A 12,120-nucleotide genomic window follows, 5' to 3' on the forward strand; every position below is an offset into this window, starting at 1 on the left:
GCAATCGGTGCGGTCCAGCGTTTCTGCGCGCCCACTGGCTTCGTAGCGTGCCGTTTTGCGATGGGAGCTGCTTTGTATATGTCTCGACGTGTTCCAACCCGCGGGTGCGCTGGGAGACGGATTTCGCACGCGCTCGCGACCTCGACGCGGTGGCGCGAACGCTGTACCGAGATCATGACGTGCTTTTGTACGTCAAAACAGACTTCTCCGAGAGCGCGCGAGCTACGACGGCTGACGAACGGGCCCCTACGACTCGCCCAAGGTGTCGGACGCGTCCCTGCGACTCGTTCTGGCTTGCCGACGGTTTCGGGGTCGTTTTCGGTGCCCGAGAGGCGCTGTTTTCGCCGACGAGAAAACGCTGCCGTCGCGCGGTCTTTTTGGCCGGACCGTCGCGTATGGTCATGCCGACGTGCGCGCGGCCCTTTAGAGCGCCGAAAACGACTCGTGTGTCGTCGCGTAAGGGTCGGTTTGGGGCTGGATTCCCTCTAGGGATCGGACGAACGCCATCCGATCGCTGCAACACCCTCACAACTGGGCGTGAAAGTTTGCTGGGCCCTTCCTTAGGCGTACCCGCCGGTGCTTACCAATTTTTCACCATAGAAACTACCATCGTCGCGCGCACTGGCCGACGGCGCCCGCCGCTCCCGGCGTGATCCCCAGCCAACTCGCTCGGGCCGCTCTCCGAGCAGCTCAGAGAGCATGTGACAAGCTTTGAGACCTTTTACAGCCGCTACAGCATGGATTCCAGCCGTTCCGCTTCCCACGCGCTCCAGATATGTTGCACCGACAACGCGGTGCAAAAGTAGTCGCGCGAACGCGGTCGCGCGCGTCCGAAATCGGCTCAAAAGGGATCGATTTGCGACCATACCCTACGATCCCAGACTTTGCGCGAGTTCGGGCGTGCCAGGAGTCGCAGGGGCGTCGATCGTGTCCTATCGTAACCCCATCGTCGCGCTGCGCAAGCGGTTCCGCGTCTTGGCGTCCGTCGGCGTTTTGGCAGCGTTCGCGGTCGTGTCGGCGTTTCGGCGCTCGTCTCGAACGCGCGGCCGCGGAGTCGAAACAGTCCCCGAGGGTGTTCTCGCGGTTCAGTCCGCTCGAGGCGTGTATGGAGCAGACCGCGGTAACAAAACGGCTCTCTATGATGCCACGAGCGGCTCGGAGAGGTGGGATCGACACGATTTGAGCATATATTCGTCGAGAGCGCGACCTCCGCGCGCCCGCGCGCCCGCGATTCGCTGGAAAAAAGTAGTCAGGCCCACGCGTTGGGTCTATGCGCCGCGCGTCACGGCTTTACCGCGCTCAAATCGACGCGGTACAGCCGCCGTCTCGGCCAGACGGCGGCGGCGCCAGCGGCTGAAACAGGCCAAAAGGCAGTGCACTGCGGCGGCGATCCGTTGAGCTTTGGTTTACTCTCGGCTCGCTGTATGTGTTTGGTTCCGCTCATCGGCTCGCTGTATGTATTTGGTTCCGCTGATTTCGGGCCGAGAAGCGCCGAGACGGCATGGACGCATTAAATTTAGTCGAGCGCGCCTACCACCGCGCGCGCCCCCCCGCGTGCAAGATCGCTGGGACTGCGCATAGCGCACACATCGGGGCTGCCATCCGCGAAGGAGCGGCAGCGTTTGGATTGCGACTCGCTGAGAACGCAAGCGGCTTCGGGCGACCGATTTGACGGACGCGATGCCCCTCCCCCGGCCCGTGAGCGGCCCGGGCAGCCCCGCGCAGCAGCAGGGATCGTCCGCTGTCGACCCGAGAGCGCCCTGCCACAAGGGTTGGCCCCGCGGACCCGAGGAAGTCGATCTGACATGTTCGCGCTGAAACCGCGTCGCGCGCGCCCGCACGCCCGCGCGCGCGGTGTCGCACGTCGTCCGAGCCAAGTCAGCAACTGAGCAGCCCGAGGGTATCAGACATGTACCCCGAGCCTCCGAGCCAGCCAGCACGCTGCCCAGAGCCCAAAATGGGCTGCCTTTCGGCTCGCAGAGCATGCCGAAATGCTCGAACTTCGCGCAGCGATTCCGGACGACGGTCAGGGTGTCCATGGTCACGGAGCACGTTTCCGAGCACACCAGAGGCACGTCTGCCGCGATCCGTAGCCCGTGACCATGGACAGCCGGCCGCGCGCGCGCCGGCAAATGCCAAAGAGAGGCTCTCCCTGCTTCTCCCCTCATAGCCACAGCCCGGTCGAAGTCGATCGAGTCCGACGTCGAGCCTCGCCCTTCGGCTGTTCCCATTCAGATGGCCCTCGAAGAGCAGTGGTTGCTCGCCGTCATGGGGCGCCTGGGCCTCGACGGCCGGCATGTCGCGACGACGGCGCCCCAGAAGGACCTGGGCGCGACGTGCCGGATCCTCGCCGCCGCGCCGCCGCTCCCGGCGCCCGAGCCCATGGACGCGACCGACGCCGTCGTCCGCGCGCCGAAGCGCCGCCGGTCCGACGACGACGCGCCGCGAAAACGGAACAAGCCCCTCCAGGACGTCCAGCGCCCGGCGCCCGTCCGAAAACGCTGCTCCCTCGACGCCCTCGACTACCAGTCGCCGCCGAAGCGCGCGATGGTGCGCGGGCCGTGCTGGTGCTAAGTGCCAGTTTTACTCTAGATGCGCGGGCCGCGCTGATGTGTAAGTGCCACTGGCAGTTTTACTCTAGACGGGCGTCGTCCTTTTTTAATTTTACTCTAGACGGGCGTCGTCTTCCGGCGGATCAAGCCCCGGCGCCACCACCAGGGCCGCCGCTCGAGGACGTAGAGCTTCTCCGCGCCGCCGGGAAACGGGTCGAGCGCCACCACCTCCCTCACGAAAAAGTGGGCCTCGAGCTTGTCGAAGAAGAGCGCGTCGCCGTTGGCGCCGCCGCGGGGCTCGCCCGCGTAGAGCACGAGGCGCCCGCCGAAGGCGTCGAGCGCGTCGCGCGCCATGGGCGTCGGCGGCGGGTAGACGAGCAGCAGCGCGTCCGCGACCGCGACCGCGTCCGCCGCGTCGCCGCGGACGACGGGGAACACGTCCGGCGCGCCGGCGGACGGCACGGCCGAGCCGTCGTCGAAGGCGAGGATGTCGGCGCCGAGGCGCCGCTCGAGCGCGGCCGCCCAGTGGCCGCGGCCCGCGCCGACCTCGACGACGCGCGAGGCCTTGGTCCGCGCGACGGCGGCGGCGGCGGCGTCCGCGGCCGCGGGCGTGCAGCGCGTGCAGCCGTGGCGCAGGTGGTAGTGCTTCAGCGAGTGGGCCGTGGCGGCCGGCGGGTGCATGAGCGCGTGGCTCCGCGCCTCGATCAAGTCGCGCGCCGCCGCGCACGCGCGCGACCGCTCCTGGCCGCCGTGGCACTCGGCGCGGTAGAGCGCGAGGGCGTCGCCCTTGATGTAGGCTTGCAGCCGGTCCTCGCGCGCGCGCCTCTCTCTGAGTAGTTGTTTGTCTTCCTTCGTGGGCAGCAGGTCCTTCTGGCACACAACGATCGAGGACGTTGGGAGGGCGGTCGCGAGGAGGCGGACCGTGGCGGATCTCATGAGCTCTTGGGTTTCGTGATGGAGTCAGCGGAGCCCGGCGCAGATCTTCTCATGCTCTCGATGACAGGGCAACTTAATCTTGTTGCAGTCAATTTGACGCTGCGGGGGCGGGTTGAGGCGTGAGTTGCGGCGCGTGTCGAGATCAGCGCGAGGCCCGGCTCCGATGATGAGAATCAACGGCGGATTTACGAGGACGGCGCGAAGGGAGGCCGTGCCCGGCCAAGTCACTGCCGCGGCGCCGATCATAGCAAAGGCGAGTCGGACAATTTTATGAGAGAGGACGATCGGAAGCTAGTTCGTGGTGGTGGTCGCCGCGGCGACGCGCGTGAGCGTCGCGGGCGAGATGGAGAACGCGGGCGACTCGGAGGCCGGCGCCGAGGGCGACGAGGTCGACGAGTTCGAGTTCGACGTCGACGGCGAGTTCTCGTCGTTGGACGCGGCGCCGGCGGCGGCGTCGCCGGGGGGCTTCGCGGCCTCGTCCTCGGGCGTCGGCGAGAGCGACGACCGCGGCAGCTTGTCGAGCATGTTCGAGGAGAAGAGGTTCCACCACGTGCCGCTGTCGTCGAGCTTGCGGCTCCCGTCGGGCGGCGTGTCGCCGCTGGGCACCGAGGGCCGCAGCGCCGCGCCGAACTGCGCCGCGCCCTGGGAGCCGCAGGCGCCGAGCACGCGCGCCATGGCCGCCGCGTCCTCGGGCCGCGCGGGCGGCGGCGGGCTGTCGGGCGACGGCGCGGGCCGCGCCGCGGCGCCCGGCGCCGCGGGCGGCACCGCGCGCGAGGCCTTCTTCCGCGTCGGCGACACGTTGTGGGCGAAGGGCACCAGGGGCGACGCGGCGGCCGCCAGCGGCGACGCCGACTGCTTGAGCGCCGCGCGGAGCTCGCGCTTGACGCGGTCGAGGAACGCGCACCACGCGGGCCACGTCTCCTGGGGCGCGTAGTCGAGCGCGGAGAAGCCGCGCGTGTCGAGGCGGAAGAGCTGCGTCGCGTCCTCCTCGACGAGGCGGCCCACGAGCTCGAAGTTGGGCTCCGTCGTCCAGACCGCGTCGTGTAAGGGGACGCGGCCCGCGTCGCAGCTCGAGAGCCGCGCGCCGGCCTCGAGCAGCGTCTCGACGGACGCGAGGGACTGGGCGCGGCAGGCCTTGTGGAGCACGGTCACGCCGAACTTGTTCGCCGCGTCGGCCCGCCCGACCGCGGGCGTCCACGTCCCGTTGCGCACCGCGTCCATCGCCGCGAGCGTGTAGCCCGCGACCTGCTCCGGCTGCGGCTTCTGGAAGAGGTCGAGGGCCGGCGCGTAGGGCGGGTCGACGTGGTTGCGCAGGAGGCTGTCGAGGTACTGCCGCGGCGCCTGGATCTTCTCCACCTGGGCGCTGCCGGTCGCCGACCGCTTGCGGAGGCGCGTCGTGGTCGTGGTGTCCTCCGGCGACACGGTCGTGGACTCGCTGCGCGCGGCGCCGCGGGTCCGCATGGTGGGGAGGGAGTGGTGCTATTCCCTTGCTTAGTTGTTGCTATTCCGTCGCGGTGGTGGCCTTCTGTCGGCACTCACACGCAAAACTTGGCCACGTGCGCGGTTCCGAGCTGGATTTCGCGCTGCAGCGGAGACGACGACGCGGAGGAGAAAGGAGATGGATGCGAGGTGCTACCGAGACGCTCGTTGCTGACACGGGCACCGCTTGGTTGGCGCTTGGGCACGACAGCGGTGGCGGCAGGCTCTGATGTAAAGTTGCGGCTGAGTCAATCAGCCGCCACCTCCGGCGCCTCTCTCTCTCTCTTCCCAATCGGTCTCACATCGGCTCGCTCGAGGAACGCGCCGCGCGTCGCAGGGGGTGGCCAGGAGTAGTATTGAAGGTGCTTGATCCACGTCAGCGGCTCCAGCCACGCGGGCGGCGGGCGGCCGCCGGCCATCCGGTTCTCGAACAAGAACTTGTGACGCCGCGATGCCGTTGATGCTGTTGATCGTGCCGAGGTCGTCGACCTCGCAAAGCGTGAGGGCCGCGTCGGCCGACGACGCGCACCACACGGCCAGGAGCGCGACCGCGGGGGGGGCGATGAGCGCCGAGACCGTCGACGCCGCGAACAACATGTTCAAGGACTGGCTGAGAAGGGCTACACCTTCCCAATGTCAAGTTCTAGAGGAGAGCAAAGATAAAACGAAGCGAAGAAGGACCTGCTGACGGCGGCCAAGGCGGCTGCCGAAGCCGGGCCGATCGCCGCGGGCCAGGCGGAGCAGTGCCGCCTCGCCGCAGAGCGGGACGACCACGCCCGCCGGCGCGCCCGCGGCCAGCGCGCGGCGGCTTCGACGGCGACGCAGGAGGGCCTCCGCGCCCGCGCCGACGGCGACCGCTAGCACGAGGCGTACGCGCTAGCACCGGGTATGATTCGAGTGTGGACCAGCGACCTCGTCCCGCGCGCAGGCGACGGCGCTGCGCGCTGACCCCCGGCGCGGGCGACGCTCTCGCAATGGAGCCCCTCTCCGCTTGCTAGAGAGCACCACGGCAGCGACATGGCCCAGCAGCTCCTCGCGCCGCACGAGGAGGCGCCGATGGCGACGATGGCGCTCCTGCGCGTCGCGGAGACGGCCATGAAAACGAAAGGCGACCACTCCGACGACGCCGTGCTCTACAGCGAGCGGCTCCACCATGCATTGACCGACGCCGACGACGCGACGGCCAAGACGCACGCGCCGGCGGCGCTGCTGCCGCTGGGCATCTTGCTCATGCGGCCCGTGGCCGGCCGGCGGCGCGAGGCGGCCGTCGAGGCCGCCGCGCTCGCCGCGGAGACCGCCGCGAGACGATGCGGCGGCGAGCTCTGCGCGCGCGTCGGCCCCGAGGTCGCGCTGCGGCTGCTCGGCGCCGTGGGCCTGCGGCTCAACGAGCCGTCGACGAATCGGGAAGAGCGGCCGGAGGCGCTCGCGTCGCTCGCCACGACGATCTTCCGCTGCGCGGAGCTCGGCGAAAACGACAAGGCCTGGGCCGGCTTCTGGAAGCGGTTGGACGACCCGGAGGCGCCCGACGGCCGCTGCCTCGTCGCCGCCGTCGCCAAGGCCGCCATGACGCTCGCGGAGCGGCGCGACGGCAGCCGGTCGACGCGGCGCGCGGCGCTGACGCTCGTCCGCACCTCGGTCGCCGCCACCCCGCTCAAGCGGCGCGGCGGCCTCTGGCGCTGCTTCCTGCCGGGCCTCTTCGGCCCGCTCTACAAGATCGTCTCCGGGCCTGTGGCGCCGCGCGACGGCGACCGGCTCAAGGCCGACGCGCTCGCGGCGGCGGTGGCGCTTATAACCGCGGCCTGCGGCGGCGACGAGCGCGCGGCGCCGAAGCGCGTCTTCGACGTGTCGTCCGCGCGGCGCCAGTGTCGCTTCAAAGTGAAGTGTCACAAAACCTCTTGTCGTATATAGGCACTCGCGGCGTTGAAGAAGAAGCGCGGAAGCGAGGCGCCCGACGCGGAGGATCGGCGGCGGGACCCGCCGCGCGAGCTCGGCGCGGCCGTGGTCGTCGCGCCGACGCCGGCCTGGGCGCGGGAGACGCGGGACCGCCTCCTGGCCTACGTGCCGGCCATGCTCGCGCGCGCGCGCCGCGACCCGTCCGCGCGGTGCCGCGCCGCCGCCGTCGACGCCGCCGCGGCCTTCGAGTCGCTGGCCTTCTTCGGCGACGACGGCGTGCCGTCCTTCGGCGACACGATCGCGTCGTGCGTCTTCGACGACGACGCGGCCGTCGCGCGGCGCGCGCGCGCGCAGCCGACGACGGGGCCCGCGGCGCGCGCCGCGCTCCGGCGGACGGCCGCGCGGCTCGCGGCGGCGGCGACGTCCGGCGACGAGGGCGCCCTCGCCGACGGCCTCGACCTCGTCGGCGGCCACCTGGCGCGCCTCGACGGCGAGGTCCTCGACGCGCGCGACGTCGAGGCCGCCGTCGACGGCTTCGTCGCCGCCTTCGAAGTCGAGGACGAGGCGTCGCTCCAGGCGCTCGACGCGCCCGACGGCGCGCCGCCGGGCCTGCGCTGCCACGGCGACTTCGCGAGGCGCGTCGCCCACGCCATGGCCTGCGGCGCGCGCTACCACCGCGTCTGCTACCGCTGGCTCAGGCAGACGGCGACGCGCCACGCGGCGCGCCGCGCGGTCTGGCTGCTCTGCGGGTCGTCGCGGTCCGCTTTGGTGCTAGCCCTGGAGCACTCGCTGCGGGGCCTCGCGGACGAGGCGGAGCCGAGCCGCGGCGGCGACTTTGACGCGCGGCGGCGCTGGCTGAAGCGGCGCTTGGCGCACGCGGCGATTCTGGCCGAGGCCGCCGAGGCCGCGAGCTCGGGCGCGCGCGCGGACCTGCTGGACCCGGAGCAGGGCTTCGAGGACGTCACGGAGGAGTCGGCGGCGCTCGAGGCCGCGCCGGATTTGGTCGTGCTGGCCGAATTCGTCGCCGACGAGGTCCTGGGCTCCGCGGCGTGGTCGCTCGGCAAGGTCGCGCTGCCGACGGACGCGGAGGAGAAGCCCCGGCCGCGCCTCTTCCTGCGGAGCGGCGCGGAGCCGACGACCTTCGGGAAGGACGTCTCGGAACAGGAAGCCGAGGCCGCGGCGCGCGCGGCCGCGCGGCGCGGCGCGTCCGCGCTCGAGGCCCAGGTCGCGGCGCTCCTCTGCCGCTGCCTCGCGGCGGCGGCGGCCATCGCGCGGAGCCGCGGCGCGTCGCCGTCGGCGCTGCTGCCGCTGTTGCGGCGCGTGCTCTACCCGCTCCTCGAGAAGCTCGCGAGCGAGGCGGCGACGTCGCGCCAGGCCGCGCTCGGCGCTTTGGTCTCCATCGCCGCGCTGGCGCGGCCCGACGGCGACCCGCAGACGGCCCTGCCGCGCCTCCTCGCGGCGAACATGGACTACGTCGTCGAGGCGGCCTGCCGCAAGCTCCGGGGCGCGCGGTCGCCGGAGACGGCGGCGCTGAGCTCGTCCGTCGTCGAGGCGCTGCTGCGCCACTCGGAGTGCTCCCTGGCGACGCCGCTCTTGCGGGACGTCGTGCGCAACGCCTTGCGAGACGTCGACGACCACTGCCTCGACGGGTCCAAGTTCGCCGCGGAGTTCCTGCGCTTGATGCGGTCGATGCTCGTCGCGCTGCCGCGGATCGCGCCGGACCCGGACCGGAACCCGGAGGTCGAGAACACGGGCTACTGGAAGGGCGACGACCCGCCGGAGCCGACGCCGGAGCAGGCCGCCCGGGTCGCGTCCATGCCCGCCTGGCTCCGGGGTCTCGCGCGAAAGTACGGCGACGCGGAGCACCGGAAAGCCGCGCTCGCGGTCGACCCCGAGGTCGTGGACCCCGTCGTCAAGATGCTCCTGGAATCGAAGCAGCAGCTCCTCGACGACGACCCGGAAGACGACGTGCGCGTCAAGGCCGCCAAGCTCGGCAAGGCCCAGGGCGACCCGGCCGCGTGGATGTCGAACGCGGAGAAATTGCATCGCGGGTCCCAGGAGCACACGGCGAAGATGCGCAAGGACGAGCCCAAGGACCCGACGCCGGAGGAGCAGCTCGTGATCGACGTGTGCAAGCGCGCGAAATATTTCTGCGCCGCCGGCGACCTGCGGTCGCGCGCGCTCGCGCTCGACGTCGTCGCGACGGCGGCCGACAGGATGCGCGACTCGCCCGAGCACGTGCGGCCCCTCGTCCACGACCTCTGGCCCGCGGTCGCGGCGCGGCTGCCCCGGGACCGGGCGGGCGTGGCGCGCATCTACGCGCGGGGCGGGCCCGACGCCGTGGCCGTGGGCTCGGCGCTCGACGTCGCGGCGGCGTTCGCGGCGGCCGTCGGCGACTTCCTCGCGTTCAAGTTCAAGGACGAGCTCTGGCCGAGATTGAAGCTGCTGCTGGACCCGCCGGCGCTCGAGGACGGCCACGCGCCGCGGAACCGCGACCGCGTCGTCGTCGCGGCCATGCGCTGCGTGCGGCGCTTCGCCGACCGCGAGGATTGCTTCGACTTGGTGCGGCCCGGGGCGGCACGAGAGAGCGACATTCCCAACGTCAAAGGCTCCGATCTCGGCCATGTTCCACTCGTTTCGGCTGATTTTTGGACGAGCGATCATCTCTCGGAACGGTCTCGAAGCGTGGATGTTTTTTCCGTAACGCGCGCTCGCGGCACACTCGCGTTGAATCACTCTTTTCCTGCCCAGGTGCGGCCCGTCGCGTCGTCGGCCGCGCGCCTCGCGCTCCACCACGCGCCGCCGGGCTCCGCGGGCTCCCGCGCCGCCGTCGAGCTCGTGAAACTGGCCAAGTCCCTCGCGGCGCTGGACGCCGACGCCGTCTGGCTCCACTGCGCGACGCACCCGTCCGACGGCGCACCGGCGGACGCGCGGCCGCCGCCGCTCCCGTCCTGCGCGCCGCTCCCGGCGCTCGTCAAGGCGCCCGTCCTCCTCGACGCCGCCGTCAAGGCCGAGATCCTCGCGGCCCTCGACGACACGCCCTCGGTGCTCGCGAGCGCGGGGCTGTGGTAAGAGGGATCCAGGTTGAAGGGCACCTTGCACTCCTCGAGGAGCTCTTGCGGACAGTCGACGATCTTTGTCGCGTCCTGGCGCTTCGACCTCGCGCCTCGAGTGCACTCGAGCTCTTGCGAGACAGTCGACGATCTCACTTTGCGCTTCGACCTCGCGCCTTGCGGCCCACCTATCGTCAAATGATTGCACGCCTGTTGTGCGCGCTCGTCGCCATCCGCTCAGATGCATTGTCAATGCATCCGCGGCGCGCCGTGCTCTCTGGCGCCTTCAGCGGTGCGATCGCGTCGCCGGCCCTGGCGCTCGTCGAAGGCGTGGAGATGCCGAGCTATTCTTCGCCGAGCGCCGCGGCGCCGTCGGCGGCGCCCGCGGCGGAGCTCAGCTTCGGCGAGAAGGCCAAGGCCGAGGGCCGCGCGCGCGCGGCCGCGAGAAAAGCCGAAGCCGACGCGGTGAAGGCGAAGCTCGCGACGCTCGGCGGCGTCGAGGGCCAGGTCTCGACGCCGGGCGGCGTCACGGCCGTGGAGACCCTCACGGCCGCCGACCTCAATCCCATCAAGATGAAGCGCGAGCCCGACCGCCGCGGCGAGGACGCGCCCGAGCCCGGCATCCTCGCCGACCTGCCCACGATCAAGTTCCAGATGAAACGCGCGCCCGGCACCGAGGACTCGGACAGCCCGCAGGTGCTCAAGATGAAACGCTAGTAAGACTAAAGCGACGTTACCACGTCGAAACCCGCCTCAGCAGCGGTCGAGGTCGTCGTCGTCGGCGCGCGCGGTTCGGACGAGGTCGCCGAGGCGGAACTCGTCGCCGAGCCGGAACTCGCCGACGGCGCCGACGAGGGGCATGAGCGAGGCGAAGGTCCGTCGTTGGAGCTGGACGGGCACCGGCCGCGGCTGCTCCGGCAGGATGCCCGCCTTGCCGAGGAGCCACGCGACCTTGCTCGACGGCTGCGCGCCGCAGGACATCCAGTACTTGATGCGCTCCGTCCGCAGGCGCACCTCCTTGATGCCGTCCTTCGCGGGGATCGGGTCGTAGGTGCCGACGCGCTCGATGTGCTTGCCGTCGCGCCGCGCGCGCGAGTCGGCGACGACGATGCGGTAAAAGGGGCGGTGCTTGCGCCCGAAGCGCGCGAGGCGGATGCGCACGACCATGGATCGGCTCACCGGCGTGCACGCGGCGTCGACGGTCCGCGGCGCCTCAGCTCGCACCAGCTCGTCGCCGCTGCCGAGTTGTTGACGCCGCCGCTGAGATGTTGATGCCGTCGGCGGCCAAAGTTGCCCCGCGTGAGCGCACCGCAGCAGCGGTTGTGGGCAGGCCGGGAGCGCCGCGTCCCGGGAGCGAAATCATGGGCGTGGACCCGGCGCTCGCCGACGACGACATGCCGACGCGGAGCGTGCTCGAGATCGTCGAGGAGGTCGCCGACGTGCCGACGGCGGGCGTGGAGTGGCAGGCCCTGTGGACGTCGGCCATGAGCGCCATGGTCAAGGGCAGCCAAAGCGGCGGCGGCGGGAAGCGCGGCGACCCGCCCCAGCGGCTGCCCCCGACGCGGCTCGCGCCGGGGCTGCCCCCGTCCATCAAGGACGCGCGCCACCCCTGGGCCGACGACGACCAGCGGCTTCCCGACGTCGACCGGCGCCGCCCTCACGACCGCGAGGACCCGGCCCGCGCGGCGCAGCAGCGGAGCCGGTCCGCGGCCAAGGCGCGCGAGGACCGCGCGGCGCCCGCGGCGGCCGACCGGCGGCCGCGCGACGCGGCCGCGCGCGCGCGCGCGGAGCGCGCGGCGCGCGACGACGGCGCGCGCTACGGCGCCGCGCCGCTGCCGCGCGTGAGCCGGCGGCCCGCGAGCGAGGACGACGGCAAGCCCGCGGCCGCGCCGGCGGCCAAGCCGGGGGCCTACCGCGCGTCGGCGACGCACGGCGCGCACCTCTACGGCCACCCGAAGAAGCGGGGCAAGCGCGGGAAGCCGCCGCGGGCCAAGGCCTACAAGCCCGTGCTCTACGCCGCGAACAACCGCCGCGAGAAGAAGGCGCCCCAGCCCGTCGACGGCAAGGACGTGCTCCTGCGCGACATGCTCGCGGGCGTCGACCGGCAGAAGAAGGAGAAGCTCCTCGAGATGCTCCTCGACATCGAGGAGGACCTCGCGGAGTCGCCCGTCTACCACGACCTGCCCCAGAAGAGCCTCCAGCAGTCC

At 71.6% G+C, this 12,120-nt stretch overlaps 4 protein-coding genes across 4 annotated transcripts in view; 1 reads left to right on the forward strand and 3 right to left on the reverse strand.

The window, feature by feature from the left end:
* The window catches only part of AURANDRAFT_67623 (hypothetical protein), a gene marked incomplete at both ends in the record, with an annotated part of 5,199 nt that extends 3,801 nt beyond the window's left edge, over positions 1 to 1,398 (forward strand). The window contains 3 exons of the mRNA XM_009043112.1: positions 47 to 371; positions 737 to 828; positions 882 to 1,398. Coding sequence (XP_009041360.1) covers positions 47 to 371; positions 737 to 828; positions 882 to 1,398 — 934 coding nt within the window. The remainder of the gene's footprint in view (positions 1 to 46; positions 372 to 736; positions 829 to 881) is intronic.
* Positions 1,399 to 2,669: 1,271 nt separating this feature from the next.
* Positions 2,670 to 3,488, reverse strand: AURANDRAFT_67624 (hypothetical protein; the record flags this gene model as incomplete). The annotated part of the gene is made up of 1 exon (XM_009043123.1): positions 2,670 to 3,488. The coding sequence occupies one exon, from the start codon at positions 3,486 to 3,488 to the stop codon at positions 2,670 to 2,672; it is 819 nt and encodes a 272-aa protein (XP_009041371.1).
* A 291-nt stretch (positions 3,489 to 3,779) lies between these two features.
* On the reverse strand, positions 3,780 to 4,949 carry AURANDRAFT_67625 (hypothetical protein; the record flags this gene model as incomplete). The annotated part of the gene is made up of 1 exon (XM_009043122.1): positions 3,780 to 4,949. One exon carries the CDS (start codon positions 4,947 to 4,949, stop codon positions 3,780 to 3,782), a length of 1,170 nt encoding a protein of 389 aa, XP_009041370.1.
* Positions 4,950 to 10,819: 5,870 nt separating this feature from the next.
* AURANDRAFT_8378 (hypothetical protein) lies at positions 10,820 to 11,080 on the reverse strand (the record flags this gene model as incomplete). Its single annotated transcript, XM_009043121.1, has 1 exon — positions 10,820 to 11,080. A coding segment is annotated over one exon (261 nt), but the record flags the coding sequence as incomplete, so codon positions are not given.
* Between the last annotated feature and the right edge of the window lie 1,040 nt (positions 11,081 to 12,120).

Source organism: Aureococcus anophagefferens (genome assembly GCF_000186865.1).
Source record: "Aureococcus anophagefferens unplaced genomic scaffold AURANscaffold_44, whole genome shotgun sequence".
Taxonomy (NCBI): domain Eukaryota; class Pelagophyceae; order Pelagomonadales; family Pelagomonadaceae; genus Aureococcus; species Aureococcus anophagefferens.